The 21,886-nt window shown below is 45.1% G+C and overlaps 1 protein-coding gene across 1 annotated transcript in view; it reads left to right on the top strand.

Moving 5' to 3' along the window:
- RGS22 (regulator of G protein signaling 22) overlaps positions 1-21,886 on the top strand; it is a 1,820,811-nt gene that overhangs the window by 628,865 nt on the left and 1,170,060 nt on the right. Inside the window, exon 9 of the mRNA XM_086966055.1 lies at positions 12,062-12,223. Within this exon, the coding sequence (XP_086822181.1) occupies positions 12,062-12,223 (162 nt within the window). The remainder of the gene's footprint in view (positions 1-12,061; positions 12,224-21,886) is intronic.

Raw genomic sequence — 21,886 nt, 5'->3', positions numbered from 1 at the left:
TAATTGGAGAAAAGAGTCGGGAGGGGGGTAATGTTTGCCCGGGAGCTTCTGTGAACCAGAGGGGTGAGAAAGACAAGACAGACAAGGAAATCTCCCAGAGAGGGGGCTGTGCCAAAAATTTTAGCTCGGTAATAGGGAACCTGGAGAGGATACAAGGGGTCAGCAGAAGGCTACTACAAATCCCAGAATCCCCTGTTTTAGGGGCAGCGGCAGTAATTGATTCCTCTACATCCACTCTGACAGCAATCGAGCCCTTAACTTCTACTTCTACTCTCAAGGATTTAGTAAAGGGGAAGGAGAAGGAGAAGCCAAATCAGAAATCCAAGTCAAAACCCAAAGGGAAAAGAAATAAAAAACACAGTAATTCTGGTCCTCAGGGGGGCACGAAAGCTTCGAGCTCAGCATGCAACGCTGGGAAAGTAACTCCCTCTTTGCGCTCTTTTTTCAAAGTATTGCCTCAGGTTCTAGATTTGGTACCTGTTAATAATCTGGTTGAGAGTGTTGAGAATGTCGATATAGGCACCCCTTCTGGTATTTTGCCTGTAAACAACACTGATTCGAACATCTATAGCCCCACCAGGGTCCCTGAAATTCCTGGTTTACCCACTTTAGTCATTGTAATGGCTAATCCACTGTCCCCCTCACCATCTAGTACATTAGTAGACACCCTGGAAAATGACGGAGAGGGGCAAGCTTCGATCCTCACAGGCGATTTACGAAGTTTAACAGACCAGGAAGAAAAGCGAGACAGCCCTATTAACTTAACCAACACCGAGTCTGCATTGGAGGCTCTGGTTGCCTCGATTGCCTCAATGAGAGTCGAGATCCGCAACGACTTTTTGGTCTCCAAAGCCAACCAGAACGATATTCGGGCATCATGTGAGGCACTAGAGCGGAAAGTAGATGGTCTGGGAGAAAGAACAGAGGCACTTGAGAGCTCAGCCGGAGTAATGAAAGCTAACTTAGATGCAGCTGAGTCCAAGATCCAATCTCTACGGAGAGAAGGGGACGCAATGAAAGATAGACTGGAATCATTAGAGAATTATTCATGCAGAAACAACTTGCGCCTCTTGAAAATTCCGGAGGGGAAGGAAGGTGGAGATCTCAAGGGTTTTACAGTTAAACTCCTGAAGGAATCCCTAAACCTCGAGGAGACAGTAGAGGAGTTGGACAAAGATATACAGAGAATCCATCGAGATCCTTTCCGTCTGAACCCTGGTAGAACTAAACCCAGGAAAGTTCCTATAAATTTCCTGACTTACGCCTTGAAGGAGAAAATTCTGAATGTGGCACTCAGTCTTAAAACTGTAAAAGGCCCTGATTTCCCTTTTGAAGTCCGCTCTGATCTGTCTAAGACCACGCTTGACAGGCAGTGGGAGCTGGGCCAAAAGATGGAAAATTTAGAGCGGCTGGTGCAACAGTTCAAATGAGGTTCCCGGCGTTCTTACGTGTTATGTATAACAACAAGACGCATAATGTCAGATCTTCCTACGAGGCGGATGAACTTTTGGAAACTATTCGTAACCACTCTCAGGGTAAACTGTGACCAGAACCAGTAAGCCCCTTTTCTCTACTGCATTGCACTTGCACCAGTTGTATCATAAAGGGGCAATACATAGGCTTATAAGGGCTACAGGAAGTTTTTTTTAGGAAGGAAGGATGAGAAGACACAGATATGGGCATCTCTTCTACCAAATTACAAATTAAAAAATATAAAAATATTGTAAAAATTTTTTTTAAAAAAGTAAATAAGTAATTAAATAACAAATAAATAAACACATAAAGGAAAAGAAAAAAATTACATGAATAAACACAACTAAAGGAGAAAATAATGAAGCATCAGGTATAAGGCCATGTACAGGAAAATACACAGGTAAATTCTTCTTTAGTTTTTGCAGGATGAGCACTCCGTGGTGAGGGAGTAGAAGGCGCAGTCGGCGCAAAGCCGGCCTAACATCTGGTCGGAGTAGGTATGGGAGGGTTCTCCAGGGGGGGGGGAGCTGGAAGCTGGTGGGGGGGGCACAAAAATCTAAAATAATCCTCAGAAGTCAGGTCCTCGAAGACTAGGCTCTTTAATAAACAAATCAATTGCCATAAGCAAGATAAATAAAGCTCAAATAGGCAATAACTTTAACGACGACAATAGAGAGTCAAACGCTAGGGAGGGTTGCAACAAATTACCTCAATCCAGTTTTTATCTTGGAATGTCAATGGTCTGCGCGTTCGAGGGAGAAGAGAACGTATCTTACAATATCTACAAGATTCCCCAGCGCAGATCATTGTCATCCAAGAATCACATCTTCTAAAAAGCGAGGCCAGCGAGATACTGAAAAAACAGAAGTGGATTGATAAATTCATCAGTACTGACCACAACGCCAATATAAGAGGAATCCTCTTAATTTGTAAAAAAGCTGCAAAGGTGCAGATTCTTAACTTCAACGAGGACAACAGTGGAAGATGGCTGTTAGTTAAGTTGTCTATTGATGGATGGGTGTGTAACCTAGTCGGCTACTATGGTCCCAACATAGACGACCCATCCTTCTTAGAAATAGTCAGGAATAATTTAATTACCACCTCATAACCTATAATATGGACAGGGGATTTCAATGTCATATTGAACCCTAAACTAGATAAATCCACATATCACTGGAGACATAAAAGTCATCCTCCATCCAAAGCCAGGCAGTCTCTCAAAGGGATTATGGAGCAAATAGGTCTGGCAGATTTATGGAGAGAATGGGCGGGCTCTAAACAAGGGGTTTCTTTTAGGAACCTAAAATATAAACATACCTCAAGAATCGACTTTGCCTTGTTCAGTTATAGCCTTCAAAACTCTATATCCAGCATTAATTATCTGCCCTCCCACTTATCTGACCACTCGGCACTCTCATTTACATTAAAACTCCCAGTTCAAGTCAAACATCCCTCTTGGTCATTTGACCGCACCATTTTACTAGAATCGGTGATGATAGTGTTGTGTAGTCCGATAATGCACCTTGTGGTTTCCCCAGTGTATCACATAATCATATATGTGTGACAGAGGGGGGCATTTCATGGGGGTGGTGGGGTCGTGGTGCAGGTAAAGTAATGCTTTAACTGTTGGAACCGCCACTGTCGTCCCATCTCCAAACCATAATGCAGTGCTCGATCATCAAAGTGAAAAAAGTGTTGAATCACCTGTATAACTTTGTCTATCCATTGATACCAAGAAATTAGATGTCCGCCTATTTAATGTTCTATTGTACCAGATTGTGACATTTGCGTGAAAGTTGGAATGTAGCTTCAGTTGTTTATGTATCGAGATCCAGGTTAATTTTAGAGATTTTGTTACAGGATCTAGTTGCCTCACCTTTTGTGTATCAATTTCCTGGATTTCCGCTGACCTTAAATTGGGTAGTCAGGATCTCCACTTACAATTTGGCGTAGTACAGGTGACAATGAGTGTCATCCCACATTACATATGTTATCTGAAATGGGTGTAGGGCCGCATTGTAGTTTTCTATATTCAGAAGCCTAAGACCTCTTACCTGAGAGGTTCTCAGTTTCTAGATAAACTGCGGGGCTGCCACCCTTTTGATAATCTGCATCCTTTCCCAAAAAAATAATTGCAGCACTTGACAATGCTTCAAATCTAGGGCCTGTTGTTGTATTAGAGAGTTAAGGTTTTCATTAACCATATCTGTCAGACCGGCGCACAGTAAAGCTCCCAGATAACTTCAGGTATATCATTCGGTATGTCTAATATTTTATAGTCAAATATATGCAATCATCTGTTTAAGGCAAAGATAGATTGGAATTAAGGTTTAATTTAGCATATGTAGAATATAATGAACTCTGTGAAAGATGGATAGGCTTGGCTTATTGGTTTATAGTTGTCAAAGAGTAACTTCTTTTGAACCCAGTGTATCTGACAGAGTGAATTTGATAAATGGACTGACGATTATTTGATGATGTTTAATGATGGCTTTGCTTCATAATTGGTTCTTGTTCTTTGCTTTTCATGATGGCCAGCTATTGGATTAGAGAAAAAGGAAGGGGACATTATCTCCTACAATTTATGACCGAATTACTGAACTGCCTTCACTTTCCAAATGTCAGAAGACCCTCTGTGCCCTAAAAACCAATATGTTTTATACGAAGACTTAACCAGGAAAGAATTTAAAGACCTCTAGCTGTGATAGAATCCCAGCTATATTACTAAGCGGAATTAATTAGAATATTCTTTTTTATCTTTCCTTACCATTCACCTTTTGTTAGTATGTTACCCTTATGATCCTTTTGGACAGTCTAATCATCTTTGCATAGTAGCTTAATTGAATGCATGAATTAATGAATTAATTATTGTTGCTGCTGCACCAATAGGGTGTATGATGCTTAACGTTTGTTCAAACTTAGTGCAACCGAAAACATCTAGAAAAATCCAAATCGCCACCTGTTTGATGAACAAGATTTAATTGTTTTGGACTTTGACAAAAATAATTTTCTTTAAAATTGTTTAGGTCAGATTACCACATTTCCACATAACAAGTTAGCATTTACTTCAGTAAACGTGCTATTTACAAAAAAAAATGGGTTTGAGTTTTGTTACAGAATAATTTGCTTAATGGTGATATTTGGGCCAGATGGTCATAGTGTCATTGAGCCACCATAGTATTTTAGTTTAGCTCCCATTCTTATGGGACATGATTTAAACCCACTTGAACGTAAATGTTTTAGGCTTAGTAATACATTTGTAGTTTATCATTTTGTATTTAAAGAAAATTAGTCAATTTGGGGCATAATAGAGTTTTGTACCAATGCTCAGGAGTTTTAAGTTTGTATGTTAACAGAGGGAAAGGGTGTGTTGTTGCAATTCACCATATATGAGGACCAAAAGTGCCTTAATTGGGAGAGAGAAACAACTGAAATTGTCGGTGCAAATTCTTGTTCTGATTTTAGGTAACTTAATTACCCTCATTTTAGACTGGAAAATGTGTGGTAGTTACACAAATTATTAGTCATAGTTTTAAATACAAAGTTAAGCTTTAAATGGAGAAAAGCAAACAGGAATAGGGTTTCTGAGGCTTTACCACATTTAAACATGCAGCTTCTGATAGATACATCTGATAGATACATCTGCCAGTGGATTCCTCACATTGTGAATATCCCCCTGCGTCAGCAACGTTCGGAAAACTTTTGTAGCACGCCGGCGTGGATGACGTCACAGGAGCACAGCATCGCGCGCGACTCCGGCTGACGTCACCGACTCCTTATTAGGCCTACGTCGGCGTGATGACATCAGTTCCCTTTTTTCCGCTTCGTCGACGCTAACGTTTTTTTGGGATCTCTAGTGTTGTGGATAGTAACTTTGTTGCTATTTTTGCGTTATTGTATCTTCTCGAGCCTCTGTCTTTCACCAAAGATGTCGTCGAAGAAGACAGGGTTTAAGCAGTGCGGATCGTGTGCCAGGATGATGTCCATAACCGATCCGCATGATGATTGCTTGTGGTGTCTGGGCTCGGACCACGACGTCGGAGGCTGTCGTTCCTGTTCTAAGATGAACCCGAAGGCTCTGCGTGAACGAGAGGCTAAACTCCTTGTGGCAAAGGTAAAGGGAAAGGATGCCAAGAGGCCTTCGAGGTCAAGATCCGGACGCTCGAGGTCGAAGACGAGATCGAGGTCCTGGTCGGAGTCGGCGTCAAAGTCGGCTTCGGAGCATGCTTCGGGATCCTCGTAGAAAAAGCATAAGAGAAAGAAGCATAGTTCGAGGCATCATTCCGGCAGGGAGTCGGATTCGAAGAAGAGGTCTTCATCTCGTAGGCATCATAAGGACTTCATCACCATCTCGTGAGCCTGAAGGTGAGACCTCGCCTTTTCAGTCTTGAGGGCCATCTCCGGATCCGGGTCCGGATCCGACTCTGGATCCGTGTCAGTCTTCTGCACATGAGGAAGAAGACTCTGAAGATACTCGGGCTCAGACGACTCCGGTGCATCACCCCGAAAATCAGGAGGGTCATGAAGGAACGGTTCCGGTGCAGCCTCCTCTGGGGCAGCCAGTGGGTTCGTACCCTCCGTTTCCTGGTCCTGGACAGGACCCCTCGCATTTCCTAAATGCAATGTATGGCGTTTATGCCAGGGCAATGTACCCCGCTGGTGCACCGGCTGGTCCCATGTGTCCATTGTCTTTACACTTGAGCGTCCCTCAAGCATACGCCCGGCGCCTTTTATGCCGTTTTTACCGACGCCATATCCACCGTGGCTTGGTTCGGCGCCGCCGAGGTCATCGACTCCGCGCACGGCTTCGCCGGCTCCGGAGTGACCTCTGGATCGGAATCGGGATTAGACATCTGTTCCAGCTTCCCATCCTCAGGCTGTTCCAGCTCCTCACTCGACGCCGGCCCTGGCTCCGTCGGAGTCGTTACCAGATCCGACGACTTCGGTCCGGTTGGAGTGGTCGAGGCGTAGAGCACAGCGTCTCTTGGAGGAGAAGGAGTATGAGGATCCAGAAGTAGAGGAAGGAGAACTTCAGGATCAGTAGGATTATTTTGAGGATCTGCATAGTGCAAGTGGGTTGGAATTTCCTCAGGGTGGGGGTTGCCTGCAGTTTCTGATGCACCCTCTAAGAATGTGGCTCCATACCACGTTGTGATTAAAAAGGCTGCAGATCTGCTGAACTTGACTTTGCCTTCTTGTTGAGCCGACTTTCCCGTTCACTGAGGCTCTTACTGAACCAATAACGGAAGTCCGGAAAAAGCCCCTGTCTGCTCCTGCAGTGTCTAGGACTGTGGCAAGACGCTATAGAGTGGCACCTGGTGATCCTGAGTTCTTAACCTCCCATCCTTCGCCAGAAAGTCTGGTTGTTCCGGCGGCTTGTTCTAAGAAGTCGGCTGGTGTTTTTCCCCACGTTCCATGGGATAAGGACTCGAAAAAATTGGATCAGTTTGCCAAAAAAGTGTTCTCGTAAAGTAGCATGGCCTTGAAATCGACGAATGCTACTTGTCTGCTGGGCAGATATGTGCACGCTTTGATGGACTCAGTGAAGCAGTTGTCATCTAAGCTTCCGGAGGAGGACCGGAAGAATGTCAATGAGCTTGTGTCTGACACACAGGCTGCAGCTCGCCAGGTGATTCAGAGTGGCATGGACACAGCGGACTCTGTGGCTAGAATAATGGGTTCATCAGTCGCCACTAGGAGGGCCGCTTGGTTAAAATCGTCTGAATGTTCATCTGATGTCCAGGCTGCTCTAATGGATTTGCCTTTTGATGGCACAGGCCTTTTTGGGAAAAAGGCTGATGCTGCCCTAGAAAGGTTGAAAGATAGCAGGGCGACTACAAGGTCTTTGGGCTTACAAGCAAGAGGCTCTTCCACCAAGAAATTCAGGGGTTTTGGGAGGTCTACTTTTCGTGCCTATAGGCAGAGCCAACAGCAGCAACAACAGCAGAATCCTTTGTACAAGTCCTACAGAGGTAAACAAAGGTGTCGTTCCCGAGGTCGTCAAGCCTCCTCCTCCTCCTCAACTTCCTCCTCTAATACCCACCCCCCACCTACAACAGCAAAGCAGCCCTAGACCCACCATTCTGGATCATGCGGGTCCTGTAGGGGGTCGGCTTACCTATTTTCTACGAGATTGGGAATCGGTTACATCAGATCTTTGGGTTCTCAATCTCGTAGAGAAGGGGTATGCTCTTCCCTTTCGCGAGTTTCCCCCCAATTACCCTCCTTGCCAAGGTTATTGTTCGGAGGACCACCTACCTCTCTTGCAGGAAGAAGTTCTGGCACTTTTCAGAAATGGTGCGATAGAGGTGGTTCCGGAGCAGGAAAGGGGTCAGGGATGCTACTCCCGGTATTTCCTGATCCCCAAGAAGGATGGCAGACTTCGTCCAATCCTGGACCTCAGGGTTTTGAACCTCTATCTAAAAACAGGAAAGGTTCAAGATGCTCAGCCTTGCGCAGGTCCTTCAAGCCCTGCTGGAAGAAGACTGGATGGTGTCGATCGACTTGCAGGATGCGTATTTTCACATTCCAATCCTGAAGTCTCACAGGAAGTATCTCCGTTTTACGGTGGGTTCGCAACACTACCAGTTTGCGGTCCTTCCGTTTGGACTTACTACTGCTCCTCGAGTCTTCACCAAGGTGATGGCTGTGGTGGCAGCACATCTCAGAAGGTCGGGGATTCCAGTGTTCCCCTATCTGGACGACTGGCTAATCAAAGCAGAGTCGCCGGAGAAGGTGCTCCATCATTTGCAAGAGACAACTCAGTTGTTGCACAGGTTGGGTTTTTCAATAAATGTACCCAAATCTCACCTGGTGCCCTCCCAGCGCAACCTGTTCATAGGTGTGGTACTGGACACTACTGTGTGTCGTGCATTGCCTCCTCCTCAAAGGATTCGCGACATACAGGAAATTATACCTTTATTTCACATTGGAGCGGTTGTTCCAGTCCTGAAGGTCCTTCGTCTGCTCGGTCTGATGGCTTCTTGCATTCTGTTGGTCAACCATGCACGCTGGCACTTGAGGGCACTCCAGTGGTGCCTCCGCAGGCAGTGGTATCAGCACAACGGAGATCTCGGGGAGTCAGTGAGGATCTCCAGAGAAACTGCAGCGGATCTGTCTTGGTGGAGCGTGGAGGGCAATCTGTCTCAAGGGAAGCCCTTCCAACTACCTCCATCGGTGGCCACAGTAATAACGGATGCCTCCACTCTAGGGTGGGGAGCTCATCTGGGGGAACTGGAGGTCAAGGGTCTCTAGTCTCCAGAGGAAAGGTTGCTTCACATCAACCTTTTGGAATTGCGGGCCATACATTTAGCACTCAAGGCCTTCCTCCCTTCGCGGTCGGTCGGTTCAGGTGCTGATGGACAACACCACCACGATGTGGTATGTCAACAAGCAGGGAGGAGTGGGGTCGCGGTGTCTCTGCAGAGAGGCTCTGCGTCTCTGGTCCTGGGTTCAGGACCATCAGATTTATCTAATGGCAAATCATCTGGCCGGGGTTCTGAACGTACGTGCAGACAGTCTCAGTCGGCAGTTCTCGGCCGACCACGAGTGGAGGCTTCACACGGAGGTGGTTCGTCACGTCTTTCGGACGTGGGGGACTCCTCAGGTGGACCTATTTGCATCTCACGAGAAAGCTTACTGCCCGTCGTTCTGCAGTCTCCAGTTTCCGATGCAAGCAGCTCTGGGAGACGCGTTTCAGTTGAGTTGGGACTCGCAACTCCTTTACGCATTTCCTCCCATACCCTTGATTCCTCGGGTTCTGAGGAAGATTCGCCAAGACCGGGCCCAAGTTATAATGATCGCCCCTGATTGGCCAAGAAGAGTGTGGTACACAGATCTTCTCCACCTCTCCTCGTGTTCGCCGCTCCGTCTCCCTCACAGGGCAGACCTCCTCTCCCAGATGGAGGGGCAGGTTCTACACCCCCACCTCCAGACCTTACACCTTCATGCCTGGAGATTGAACGGGGCAACCTGAGTTCTTTTTCTCTCCCTCACGATGTGGTGGATGTCATCTTATCAGCCATAAGCGGTACAAAAGGGGGTGGTGATGGACGGAGCATCTGAATCAATCAAACACTCACACCCAGTCAAAAGATCTCGGTTTAATCCATCACCGTTCCTTAGCCCACTCTGCCACCCTAGTTTTGTACCGCTTTTGGCCACCATAAGTATGGCAGGGTATGCTCAGACGTGAGTCCCTTGCTCACTTTGCCACTGGATTCAAGCAAGCCGGGCTGAAGACGGCTGGAATGCCAGAAACCTGTCCTCGGAAGCTTGTTTCCGGTCCAGGGAAGACATGGTTTGGCAGTTCGGGCTGGACTGTTCCCATGAGGCACGGGGTCAGACTGATTTGCATATAGCCATGTCGGAACTGGGGTGGTAAAGTGGGCTAAAGAACGGTGATGGATTAAATCCAGATCTTTTGACTGGGTGTGAGTGTTTGATTGATTCAGATGCTCCGTCCGTCCATCACCACCCCCTTTTGTACCATCTTATCAGCCAGGCGTGATTCCATCAAGTCCATCTATTCTTATAGGTGGTCTAAGTTTGTTGCTTGGTGTGGGGAGAAGTCCATTGACCCTTTAAGGGCACATTTGTTCAATATTCTTCAATTTGCACTTTCCTTGGCCCAGCAGGGTTTTGCAGTGACAACTATCAAAGGTTATTTGTCAGCCTTATCAGCTTTCCTTTGTTTGCCTGACCAGCCTACGTTGTTTAATTCTCAGATTGTTTTACGTTTCATTAAGGGCCTTACTAATAAATTTCCTCCTACACCTTTTATTGTACCTCAATGGGACTTGAACCTTGTTCTTACATTCTTGATGGGTTCTCCTTTTGAACCTTTACACTCATGTCCCTTGAGACTTTTGTCTTTCAAGACGGTCTTCCTGGTCGCAATTACCTCGGCAAGGAGGGTTAGTGAGCCCCCGTTCTTGACCATTCATGCTGATAGAATGGTTCTCAGGACCAGGGCTCCTTTTCTGCCTAAAGTGGTGACTCCATTCCATTTAGGACAATCCATTACCCTCCCTACCTTCTATCCTGCCCCTCACCCTTCCAAGGAGGAGGAGAGGCTTCATCGCTTGGACCCTAAGAGGGCGGTGAGCTTCTACCTGGACAGGACAAAGGAGTTCAGGTTGGGTGACCAGCTGTTTTTTGGATTTGCTGGCAGCAGGAAGGGAAGATCGGTGCACAAGCACACTCTTTCAAGATGGATACATTTATACATCAAGATCTGCTACTCCCGGGCGGGTAAGGACCCTCCTGAGGGTATAAGAGCTCACTCTACTAGAGCAAAGTCTGCTACTTCTGCTTAATCTAGAGGTGTTCCTGTTGAGGATATTTGCAGAGCCGCGACTTGGGCCTCCCTCCACACTTTCGCAAAGCATTACTGCTTGGATATCGAGGTGAGGAGGGATGGCCACTTTGTGCGCTCTGTCCTCCAGGATTTTCTGGTATTGGAGAGTGGACACCCTCCTCCGGGAGTGGGGACTGCTGTGGGACTCTATTCACAAGGTGAGGAATCCACTGGCAGATGTATCTATCTATCTATCAGAAGAAGTTACTTACCTTCGGTAACGCTTTCTCTGGTAGATACAGTATCTGCCTGTGGATTCCTCACTGACCCACCGCCTCCCCGTTGTCCACTCTGCTATACCTTAGTTTATGTATTTTTATGTATATTTATATGTATTTAAATTGGGTTTTTCATACCCTTGCTTTGCACTATGTGTGCAGTTTTGAGTTGTGTGCACTATGTACACTGTATATATATATATGTATTTCTACTGCCATTGGTCCGTCCGGGTGCCTCGAAGGCACGGAAAAAAGGGCGGAACTGTTGTCATCACGTCGACGTAGGCCTAATAAGGAGTCGGTGACGCCAGCCGGGTCGCGCGATGCCGTGCTCCTGTGACGTCGTCCACGCCGGCGTGGACGACAAAAGAGTTTTCCGAACGTTGCTGACGCAGGGGGATATTCACATGGTGAGGAATCCACAGGCAGATACTGTATCTACCAAAAAAAGCGTTACCGAAGGTAAGTAACTTGTTCATTAGCAGTAGTACTTTCACTAATGGTAAGGGGCATGGCTTTCCCATGCTGTAATGTGGTGTAGCCACCTCACAAATATGCTGTTACTGCATTTGTAATGTGGTAACATCACATCAATTTAAATAGCAACATTTTTAAAATATATAGTGAAAGCCGCACTATACATTTAAAACTACATTTCCATAGATACATTGCACTCCAAATGAGACCCAATGTGTCTTTGCCACAAACATATTTTAGGCTGGCCTCAAAAAAGAGGATTTATTTATTATATTTAGGAATTATATAGGGGGCAGACCACATTCACATTGTCAGCTCACGAGTTCGCTTCCCATATTCCCTGAAAGTCTACAAACATTTAGCACTGAATCAGAGTTGTAGAAAGAGTAGAACAATTGCAGAATTGGGTGCTAAAATATTGGATAAATACATACCCTGATTCTAAAGCCATGAAATGTCTTGTACTTTATTTCAGTGTGTCATTGTTTATGTATATGTTGACATTAATGGGAATTTATTTTATACATAAATCAAGCCACCTCAATAAGATGAAAACAAAGTACCTGATGACGAATGGTGACCATTTTCTGAACAATGAAATCCTGTCTAGACTTAACCTTTTACATGCCTCTCAGTGGAACATCCAGTACCTATCCAGCATCCAGACTGAAATAGTGAAGCCGTTGCTCCTTTACTGGTAAGAAATCATATGAACACCATTAATTTGTATCTTTAAAGATGAATTTATCATGGAAAGTACTATGTCTTATTAATGTATTATATTCTGAGTAATACAGAGTCTATTTTCTTTTCATATTTCCCTGTGATGGTGATAAAATAACATTGTATGCAGTAAAGCATTCATATATGGACAAGGCTGATACTCAACAAAGAATCATCAGCAAAAAGCAGAGTGTTCAAATGTGCTTTATGTCTTAAGTTTTGAATGTGCAGGTGGGCACACTGATTGTGGAGTATGAATGTTTCCACATAAAGAAGTGAAAAAAAGGTAACTAGACATTGAGAATGCATTCTTTATTCCATCTTAACAGTGAGTTCTAGTTACATGAAGCTGTGTAGAAAAAATCGGGACACCCTGTACCTGTGGTTTATCTATGAGTAAGAAACCAATAGTTCCTACTGATTCAGTTTAGAAAAAATAATTAATGAAAGGTAAAAAGACAGCTACATTGTATGGAAATACTTGTAAAGAAAACCTGTATTCACATACAGTGATGAGAGACTTAAAAAGTTAAGGGGATGGTGTAGGTATTGCACAGCACTCTGAGATCACAACAGTCTTCAACATTGGTCCTTGGGTGAGGAGGCAGAATAGTCATCTGTGTGTCGGACAGAGTTACAATAATTACCAGCACTTTTATAAAGCTGAGGTTAGTTGAACCAATTCATCTTATCGATGTTTCTCACTAAAACTGCTTTTTGCGGCCAGATTGATTTGACAACCAAAGGTGATGTAATCATTGATCACAAAACACAGGTTTCTAGTAACTTTTCTGCCGATAAAGCAGACTTTATGATTTTATAATCGTAGCAGATAAGACTTCTAGTGGGATTTGAGGTGTTGCATGTGCCTGAATGAAAGTCTGGCGTCACTAATCAAACAATTGCAACAAGCAATCTAACCCTTTAAGAACTATCACACTTCAGTCTGTAGAACGGACTACCACTCAGAGGTAGTCACTAGTATTGACTGAAGTGGGTAGTAACATGGCTAAAATACAGTGGTACCGGTTTTTTTAAATTATGTTTGCAAAATGAAAGCTGTAAAATACAAATGAAGGATCTATCAAATGACACCTAGCTGTCAAATACAATTGTGGTGTATCATTTGACATTTGACATTTACGGATATTTGAAAATCATGTTGTATCGTTTCTAGTTACGCAACAAATGACACTTAAAATGATCTCAAATTGAAAGTGGTACATCCAAGTGCTCCAAATCTTTTGGAATTTGTTAGGGCACCCTTGTGCTTTAAACATTGTTTTCTTCCGTTTTTGCACACCTATACATTCTCTGTAACCACTCTGAATATAGGGAGGAGCTTTCCACACTTTAGCGATGTGTCTTTTGGCTGCTAAGGTGCCAACATGTACCAGGATTTGCCCGCCCCATGCTCCCCCGACTTCATCCAATATACCTAATAGTCACAATTTGGTATAGAGGTCAGTTGGTCTGTCTATTACATTATTTAATGATTTCTGAGCCTGTTTCTAAAACATCACTATTTTTTGGCAATACCACACCATGTGTATATATGAACCACTTTCCAAATGGCACTTACATCAGTTCAGCATTCCGGCTATTCCTGCCCTCCAAAGCCCGTGAGGAGTAGAGTTGACTCTTTGCAGAAATTTGAGATGACTCAGTCTCAGACAAGCTGAGATCACTAACTTCTTGTGTCTTTCCAGTCTGCATTCTCCAGTTGTCCCACATCATTTTCCCACTTGGCATAGAGTGATGACAAATCATTCAGTAAGTTGGCTATAAGTGATAGATAAATCATGAAAGTACAGCCCCTGCTGATTTTTTTTCAAGATTATTTAAGCCTCAATAAGGGAGAAGTCTGGAATCTCTGTGGCTGGAGAACAGTCCACCACCAGAGTGTGTCTCAACTGAAGATATCTAAAGAATTAAGTACTTGAGGGATCAAATGAGGACTAGAGTGCCAAATAGGATTTAATATAAGTGCCTTCTCCTATACCACCCAATACCAAGATGCCCATTTTGCCCCATGTCTGGAAATCCAGGAATTGCTTAGTTTGTTGAGGTAGGTTCCATGCCACAGTGTTATCAAACAATAGCTTACCTTTCCACCAGATACACCTCTGCGCATTGTGCCAACTCTTAAGGGCGGTAAGGGTGTGGGGGTGGATACCAGATGGTAAAGAACTCCTACGTAGTAGTTCTCCAATCACAACTAATCATGACTTGCCCTTTCTGCTTGGTAGGCTGAACCTTCTCTGTCCACAAAGTTAAGAATTTTAAGGAAGCTAAATTATTCCGTCTAATAGTGTCAGTGTAGATACGCCATACACAAACACTCTTCAAAGACTGACCTAGCACATTTGTCAAACACAATTTTAGGAGGCTTATTAGGACAAACAAAATGATTCTCTAGAGATTTGAGCATGTTCAGGAAGAAAGCCAGGATCTTATAGGAGTAGTTTTGAAGTATATGTAATATTTTAGGTAATAAAATCATCTTTTAAAGAGCAACTCACCCAAGAATGTTAAGAGGCAGTCTTTGCCGGTAACGAACAAGTCTCGGAGTCTCATTTCTAAGAGGGATGATGTTCCTTTCCCAACAATAATAAGGAATCAAGGCCAGATATTCTCTTAAGTATTTAAAGCCATGAGTTGCTACCTTAAGCTGTTTGCAACAGCTATAGACTGCTTGGTTGCCGTGCACCATCACCAGGGAGGATTTGTCCTAGATTATTCACAGACCATAGGAAAGGCTATATTGATTCAACATGTCCATAAATCTCCTGCCTGTCCACTTGGGGAACCACATGAATAATAACCAATCATAGGCATTATGAGAAATGTGTCCTCCAGCCCCGGTCCAGCATCCCCCCTGCTTTTGGAATCCCTGAACCAGCTAATTTCCCCTAATGCAGGTTAAGATGGGGTGATAGACTTCCATTGATCCTTACACTTGCCATAGGATTATCATACAGCAGACTTATATTGGACAGAATCTTTGGGCCAAAATTGACCAGTTTTAGGACCTGCCATTTAAAGGACCAATCTAAGGAAACAAAAGCTTTTTCAAAGACTATGAACAGCAGCCCATAAGGACCAGAGAATTCCCAAATGCGAGCCATTGCAGTCTGTACCCAACAGATACAGCCTTGCTTGCCCCTGCCATGTGTGAAACTGCTTTTGTCTTGATCAGTCAGGGAATGTATCACATTTGCTAATCAATTGGCTAAGACTTTAGCCACGAGCATGTGGACCAGGTGTTTTGCCTGTGAGCATTGTTGCCAGTCCATCAATCAACTCTTTCCCCATAAGAGGTGCCTCAAGGTCTTCCTTCATCTCATCTGAGAAGCTGCTTATTGGAAGGTCTGCAAGTAGAGGGTTCCTAAGATGCCAGGGGAAAAGGGTCTGGGCAGTATATAGACCTTTACAATACTGTCCAAAGCCCTCAGTTGTATCCTCTGCTTTAGTGAACATGTGATAAAAGATATGATGAATAGAAGATACAAATCTGGATTCTGCTTCTTTTTGGAACACCCAATACAATAATTTACCAGACCACAAATTTGTAAATTCATTTTTGGAAAGCCAGCCATGTTCTTCTGGCAGTATCTTACATCCAATAAAGAAAATCCTTGGCAGTATTCAAACGCTTCAAGAGGGTGGTTTCATTGCTATTAGCATATAGGATCTCTAAATTGGCAGTCTGCACCGCCTGCTTACAAATGTCTCCATCTTTAAATTCATTTTTCCAGTCAAGGAAAGCTTTGTCTTTCCTCCGAATCACTGCCTTAAATGCCTCCCACAAGCAAGAAGAGGTTACAGATTTGGTGTTGCTGTCATTGTAAGATTAATTTTCCTCTCTAATGTGATCAGTAAAGGAGGTTCTCCAGTATGGGTTCTTTCATAGATCACCTGCTTGAATCATTCCCCGTCGTTGAAGGGGGAGTCCCACGGTACCATAGTAAAACAGTAGGTGTCCGTATCATAGGCTATAACAGCAATGCAAAGTCAGTTTAATAGCCCATCTATGTCCTTTCAAAAAAAGGACAAAACTTGAATTATATCTGGTCAGGCGACAGCACCCTCTGGAACACTCCCAAAAGAGGCTGCGATTTTCCACCGCACGCCTTAGCAGAGAGTCTCCCTGAGCTCTGCTCAGTCTTTTTCCTTTACAATTGAAAACTTATATACAGCTATTATGTCTGAGTCTTCTAAGAAATACCTCTTCAGATGCTGCAAAACCTGTGGGAAGAAAAGGCTACATGTGGATGATCCACACAAAGGCTGTCTTTACTGCCTCAACCCTCAACATCAGGTAAAGGAGTGTAAAATATGTTGCACTTTCTCCTCCAAAAAAGGACAGGGAGGGAAGCCTACTGCGGCTACAAAAGTCTAAAACTCAGAAATCCACCACTTCTGAGGAGGACAGTAATACATCTGTGAGAACCCACAAAAGGTCAAGATCATCTGACTAGGGGACATCTGGGGTGAGCAGAAAGGCCCTAAACACATCTTTTTTTTTTAAACACAATTTTAATGATTTTTCCAGCAGCATAATAAATGACATACATCTTCCAAGCAATTGGGCGCTCTTAAGGAAAAGGTATCATACATGAATACACATATTATTTCCAAAATGTAAATGACTATGTAGACATTTTCACCCAAGAACAAATCATTACAAAATCACGTTATCAAAGGATCAAAAAATACGGAACAGACATGTCATTAATAGCAAAATATCTGATTATTAGAAGACCCATAAGTGTCTGACACCCTATGCTTTATAAACAAATACGAAAACTTAGAACTACCCTCCAGCCCCCTAGTTCCTAGTCCACTAACGTGTAGCGTAAGACAAGTAATGATTGTATTCACACAGTTAATAACAAATTGTTTCATAGTATACATACATATAAGTCTCCAGGACCTCCGAAAGATAAGGGGGGAACAGCAATATCAGGTAGCAGCTAGTTCAGCTCTTGGGGTTGTGAAATGTGGGGTTGGGCCGGGCCCGCTCTGCGATGGCGGAGAGGTTAGCATATCAATATCTGTAAATGTTTCCAGCATATGGTCCCAATCCAGAGAGATAGGGATCTTACCTAGTCCTCTGAATTCCTCTTATCTTATAATCGTACTCTCAGCAGTGCCCCAGCGTACAATTTCTGTCTGCCATGAAAGAGGTGTAGGGGGGAAAGCAGATTTCCACCGCATTCTAGTGGCACGTTTTGCTGTAAGCACTGCCAAGTCAGCAAATCTATACTGGACCCTCTGCCCCTTTCCGCCGAGGACCAGACAGCAGTACCCGTGACCTCCTGCACTCTATATCCAACAGTTTGCCAGTACATACGTGAACGCGGGCACCCCCACAACATGTGGAGCAGGGCTACATCCTCTTCCAGACACCTGGGCAGGTGAGTTGTATGTCAGGGCCCTAAAACACATCATAAAGACCCTCTGAGAAAGGAGAAGCTAAAACTCATCACCAGAGATGTTATACCTCTAAACTTCGTAACCCATCTTTGAAGACACAGGAGCGTAAGCATTCTTCCTCCTGTGAACCGTCACCGTCGAGGAAAATAAATCCTCTCAAAACCCCATTGACGACGACATCTCGTAGATGAGGGTAACATTATCCACTAAGACACTGTTGAAGGTATTGTTACCTTCTCCACACCGTCAACGGCAACAATATCGACGAAGATACCGTCCACTGTGACACTGTCGTCCATGAAGGCTCTGACGACGGAGTTCGGACTGTCAGCAGGTAAAATACAAGGAGAAAGACGAAGATGAGGAAGAGCATTATTATCAATATTATGCCCCTCCCAAACGGCATTATGATCATTATTAATACCATCCTCATCCACAGCCCAGGTATGATGAAGTGCAAATGCCCATGTCGCTATTCCAGGATCTGAAGGCCATGGTGCAGAATAATAGAAGGAGAATTCCTGACGCTCCAGAGGAGCAGCCAGTAGCACCACCTCAGCCTACCTCCCCTGCTACTCTGAGACATATTCCTCTGCGTATAATACCCATGATGACATCATCTTCAGACATAGCGGTGCCACCAAAATGGACCAAACATCTTCAGAAGATGAAAGGGAGGAAGGCAAAATACCTGAACCCTAACCCATACAAGATGAATGGGATGACTACCTTGTCCCCACCATTTTGCCTTCACCACCACACCCTTCAGATTCTACCCTATAGGACACCAGGGGCTTTCATAACCTGATGGACCGAGCTGCAACACATTTTCATCTCCCAACCTCTGTTAAACAGGCTGTTTTCTCCCTGATTTCAAGGAGCAAACAAGGAAGTTTGTGAGGGCCACCCCCATCATTGATTATATCTGGGTTGAGTGATTTAAGGTAAAAAAAAACACAGCTACAGTAGTGGCAATACCACTTCGCATGGACAAAAAGTGCAAAGCTACTGAGGATTCCCCTGCTTGCCTCACTGGTCATCCTCCCAAACTGGAGTATGTGATCTCACAGGCGGTGTGCAAAGGTACTCCAAAATCTGTTCTACTCCCATCTCTGTGGCACCAGACAAATAGGGCAGGCACTTGGACAACATAGGGAAGAGGTTCTCCCTAAAGTCTGTCATCACTGCTCGGTCAGCCAACTCACTAGTGATCCTGGGTTGTTACGATCGACAAATGTGGTTCGATGTCAGTAGCTTAGTCGACTTAGTGCCTGTGGTCAAAAAGGCAGAAGCAAAAAAGATCCTCCAGGAGGGTGAGCGCACATCCTCGTAGATGATAGATTGCGGGATGGACATTGTCTACACAGGTTTCCGCCAATTAGCTGGAGCAGCGGTCTTGAGATGCCCGGGATGGCTTAAGGCCACGTCTTTTAGGCCGGAGGTACAATCAAAGATCTTGGACATGGTTACAACAAAGGAAAACATTGTTTGGGAATGTAGAAACTTATCCCTTTTTGACATGGTCACTGTAGGAGGCTGGCTTAGAATATGGTGCACATGTATTTAAGTGAAGCACCTTGCACTAGGAACTGGAGGACCTGGCTTGGCAGTTTGGGCTGGACAGTTCCCACAAGGAACAGGGTCAAGACTGATTTGCATATGGCTGGGTCCCAACCGGGGTGGGGGGGTTGAGCAAAAGAATGATGGATTTAACCCAGATCCTTGTGACTGGGGGTGATTATTTGCTTTGTCCAGCATTCCGTCCATCAATTGTTTCTTATGCATATGTTCCACCTTGCACTAATCCAGACAACCCTTATTGTGATTTTAGTGGTCTTAGACAATGACAGAAAGCTCTCTAAGTGGTAGCTGTAGAGATTAACCTTCAGGCTTAGTCCAGAAGGAGTGTTAAACAGCTCGTTTTACCAGATCTAATCATGTAGTTTAGGTTAAATGAAAAAGAACCACACTGTGTATTTATAAAATTGTCTTATTTATTATACATCACTCGCTAACACATTGATATATCTCCTACCTAGAGTTATCAACACAAATACAAACAATACTTGTAAATAGGTAAGTAAGCACAGTAGACAGTGGTGGGGGACACCAAACCATATACTAAGAAAGTGGAATGTAAACTGCGACTAAAGTAGGGTCTTGGACCAGGAGACTCAGAAGAGCTGGGGACACTAGGAACCACCCAATGTAAGTATCCAGGAACCCCACGGAGGCTGTGTGCAGACTGGAAATACAGGGGCATACTGAATAGACGTCAAAGGGAAAGTCGCACTTGCAGTTTCGAAGAACAAGGACCCTACCCAGTGGATTCTGAAGAAACCTAATGGAAGACAGAGGGTTGGAGAGTCACCCCACCCGTGGATACCCCAGGATACCTATACCAGGGAAGCCTAGTTCATAGATGCGAAGTGACATCGAAAACCTCCGGAAAGATGCTGCTGGCGAAGACTGTGCAAGAGTCCGGTGGAATCCAAAGGTGGATTCTTGAAGAGAAGAACCTGCAAGCAGAGGGGACAGAGTCTATGCCACTCGGGAATGACCAGGAGGCATGGAAGAGGAATGCCCACCGATGAAGGAAGATGCAGGAGTGATGACAGACACCATGTCACTGCAGCTGTCTGAGGACCAGGCAATTCTGATAAAAATTCACAAGCTGTCCCATGTTGAAAGTAGAGAACCAGGGGGTCGGTGTCCGGCGGGACTACCAACAAGCTTTGGCAGCAACAACAGACGTGGTTAATGAAGGTGCAAAGTTGGGACCAGTAAGGTTCTAAGGGACTCACCATGTGCAGGAGAGCCCACTGAAGCAAGTGAAGACCCTCGTGAGGAACCACAGGCCAACGGCACAGGAATCGCAAGAGGACCTCAAGCAGCTCACCAAAGAAGAAGGCCCACGTGCAGAGGATGCCGTGAGGACGAAGATCTTGGCAGGAAGAGATGATGAAGGCTGGAGCTTCTTGTAGCCCAAAGATCTCTGGAGTTCAGAGCCAACAAGCCGTGGCAATGGCAAGTTGACACTGTGCACAGGGGTTTGGTCCCAGTGGTTCCGTTGAGGGATTGTATTGTATTGTATTGCGACTTATATAGCGCACGTATCACCCGAAGGCATCAAGGCGCTTGCCTTGGGAACCGGTCCTGACTTTTTCCCTGTGAGATAACCCCTACTGGGCATCCCCAAGGTAAAAGCCAGGCATCCTGCAGCGGGTGGGCCGCCGTAGTGGAGATTAAGCAAGCTATTGCCCAGAGTTGCAGCGTGGGACCCCATGATTAGAGTAGGCACCGAGGCGAGAATTATCGAGTCCATGGACATTATTGGGCTCAGGACCCTGCCGCGTCGGGAATTGAACCCTGGTCCCGGGCCAGACCTCTGCATCAGGGTCTGCCGCTCTAATCAGTGAGCCACACTCCTCCTCAAATTTGCTGAGAGGACAGGTCAGGCCTCAAGGGAGTTGCAGAACCACCACGTGTGTTGCTGAGCCTTTCGAAGTCCGTTGGACGCCAGGAGCAGCAGACCGGTCAGCTTCGTTGCAGTGCCTGCAGATGCTGGGGAGTGACTCCTTCACTCCAAGGGAGATTACTTTGGGTTTCCTTGATGCCGACTGGTCTCCCAGAGGAGGGGCTAGACAGAGGGGAGCATACTCAAATGTCCTTTGTTCAGTTTCGTGAACTGGTTCTAACTAGAGTATGCAAGAAGGGCACCAAGTGTTTCGCCCTTCAGAGCAGTCTGGTGGTGCTGGCAAGCGCCCCCACCCCAGCCCAATACATTAAGTCCTGTCTGGGAGGTGGTCACACCTCCCTGTGATCGGAAACCTATTGTTCTGCCTTCCCCTGCTCGAGCTCAGCTCAGAAGCAGGAGAGCAGAATTGTGCCTGGTACCGGCAGCAGCACTAATTTGTTGGCAGACGCTGGAAGGCTGTTACCAGGGGTACTGGGGGCTTCCCAGAGGAGCCCCCCAGTGCATAAAATCATACCTGCAACACTGATAATAATGTTGGGGTATGATTCCAATATGTTTGATACATAGTGCCCAGGTTTGGCACAGCCACTATATAGTTAGCCATCGCGTAATGACGCATTACCACTATGTGTATCAAAATGGCTGACCACACTTCCAGAGCCTAAAGAATCGACTCCGGGGTTTGTATGGGTGTCCTGCTCATGCAGGGGCTCCCTCACA

This window comes from Lissotriton vulgaris, chromosome 4_1 (assembly GCF_964263255.1).
Source record: "Lissotriton vulgaris chromosome 4_1, aLisVul1.2, whole genome shotgun sequence".
Lineage (NCBI taxonomy): Eukaryota > Metazoa > Chordata > Amphibia > Caudata > Salamandridae > Lissotriton > Lissotriton vulgaris.
The sequence above is the reverse complement of the archived record's forward strand: the minus strand, read 5'-3'. Positions and strand labels throughout refer to the sequence as shown.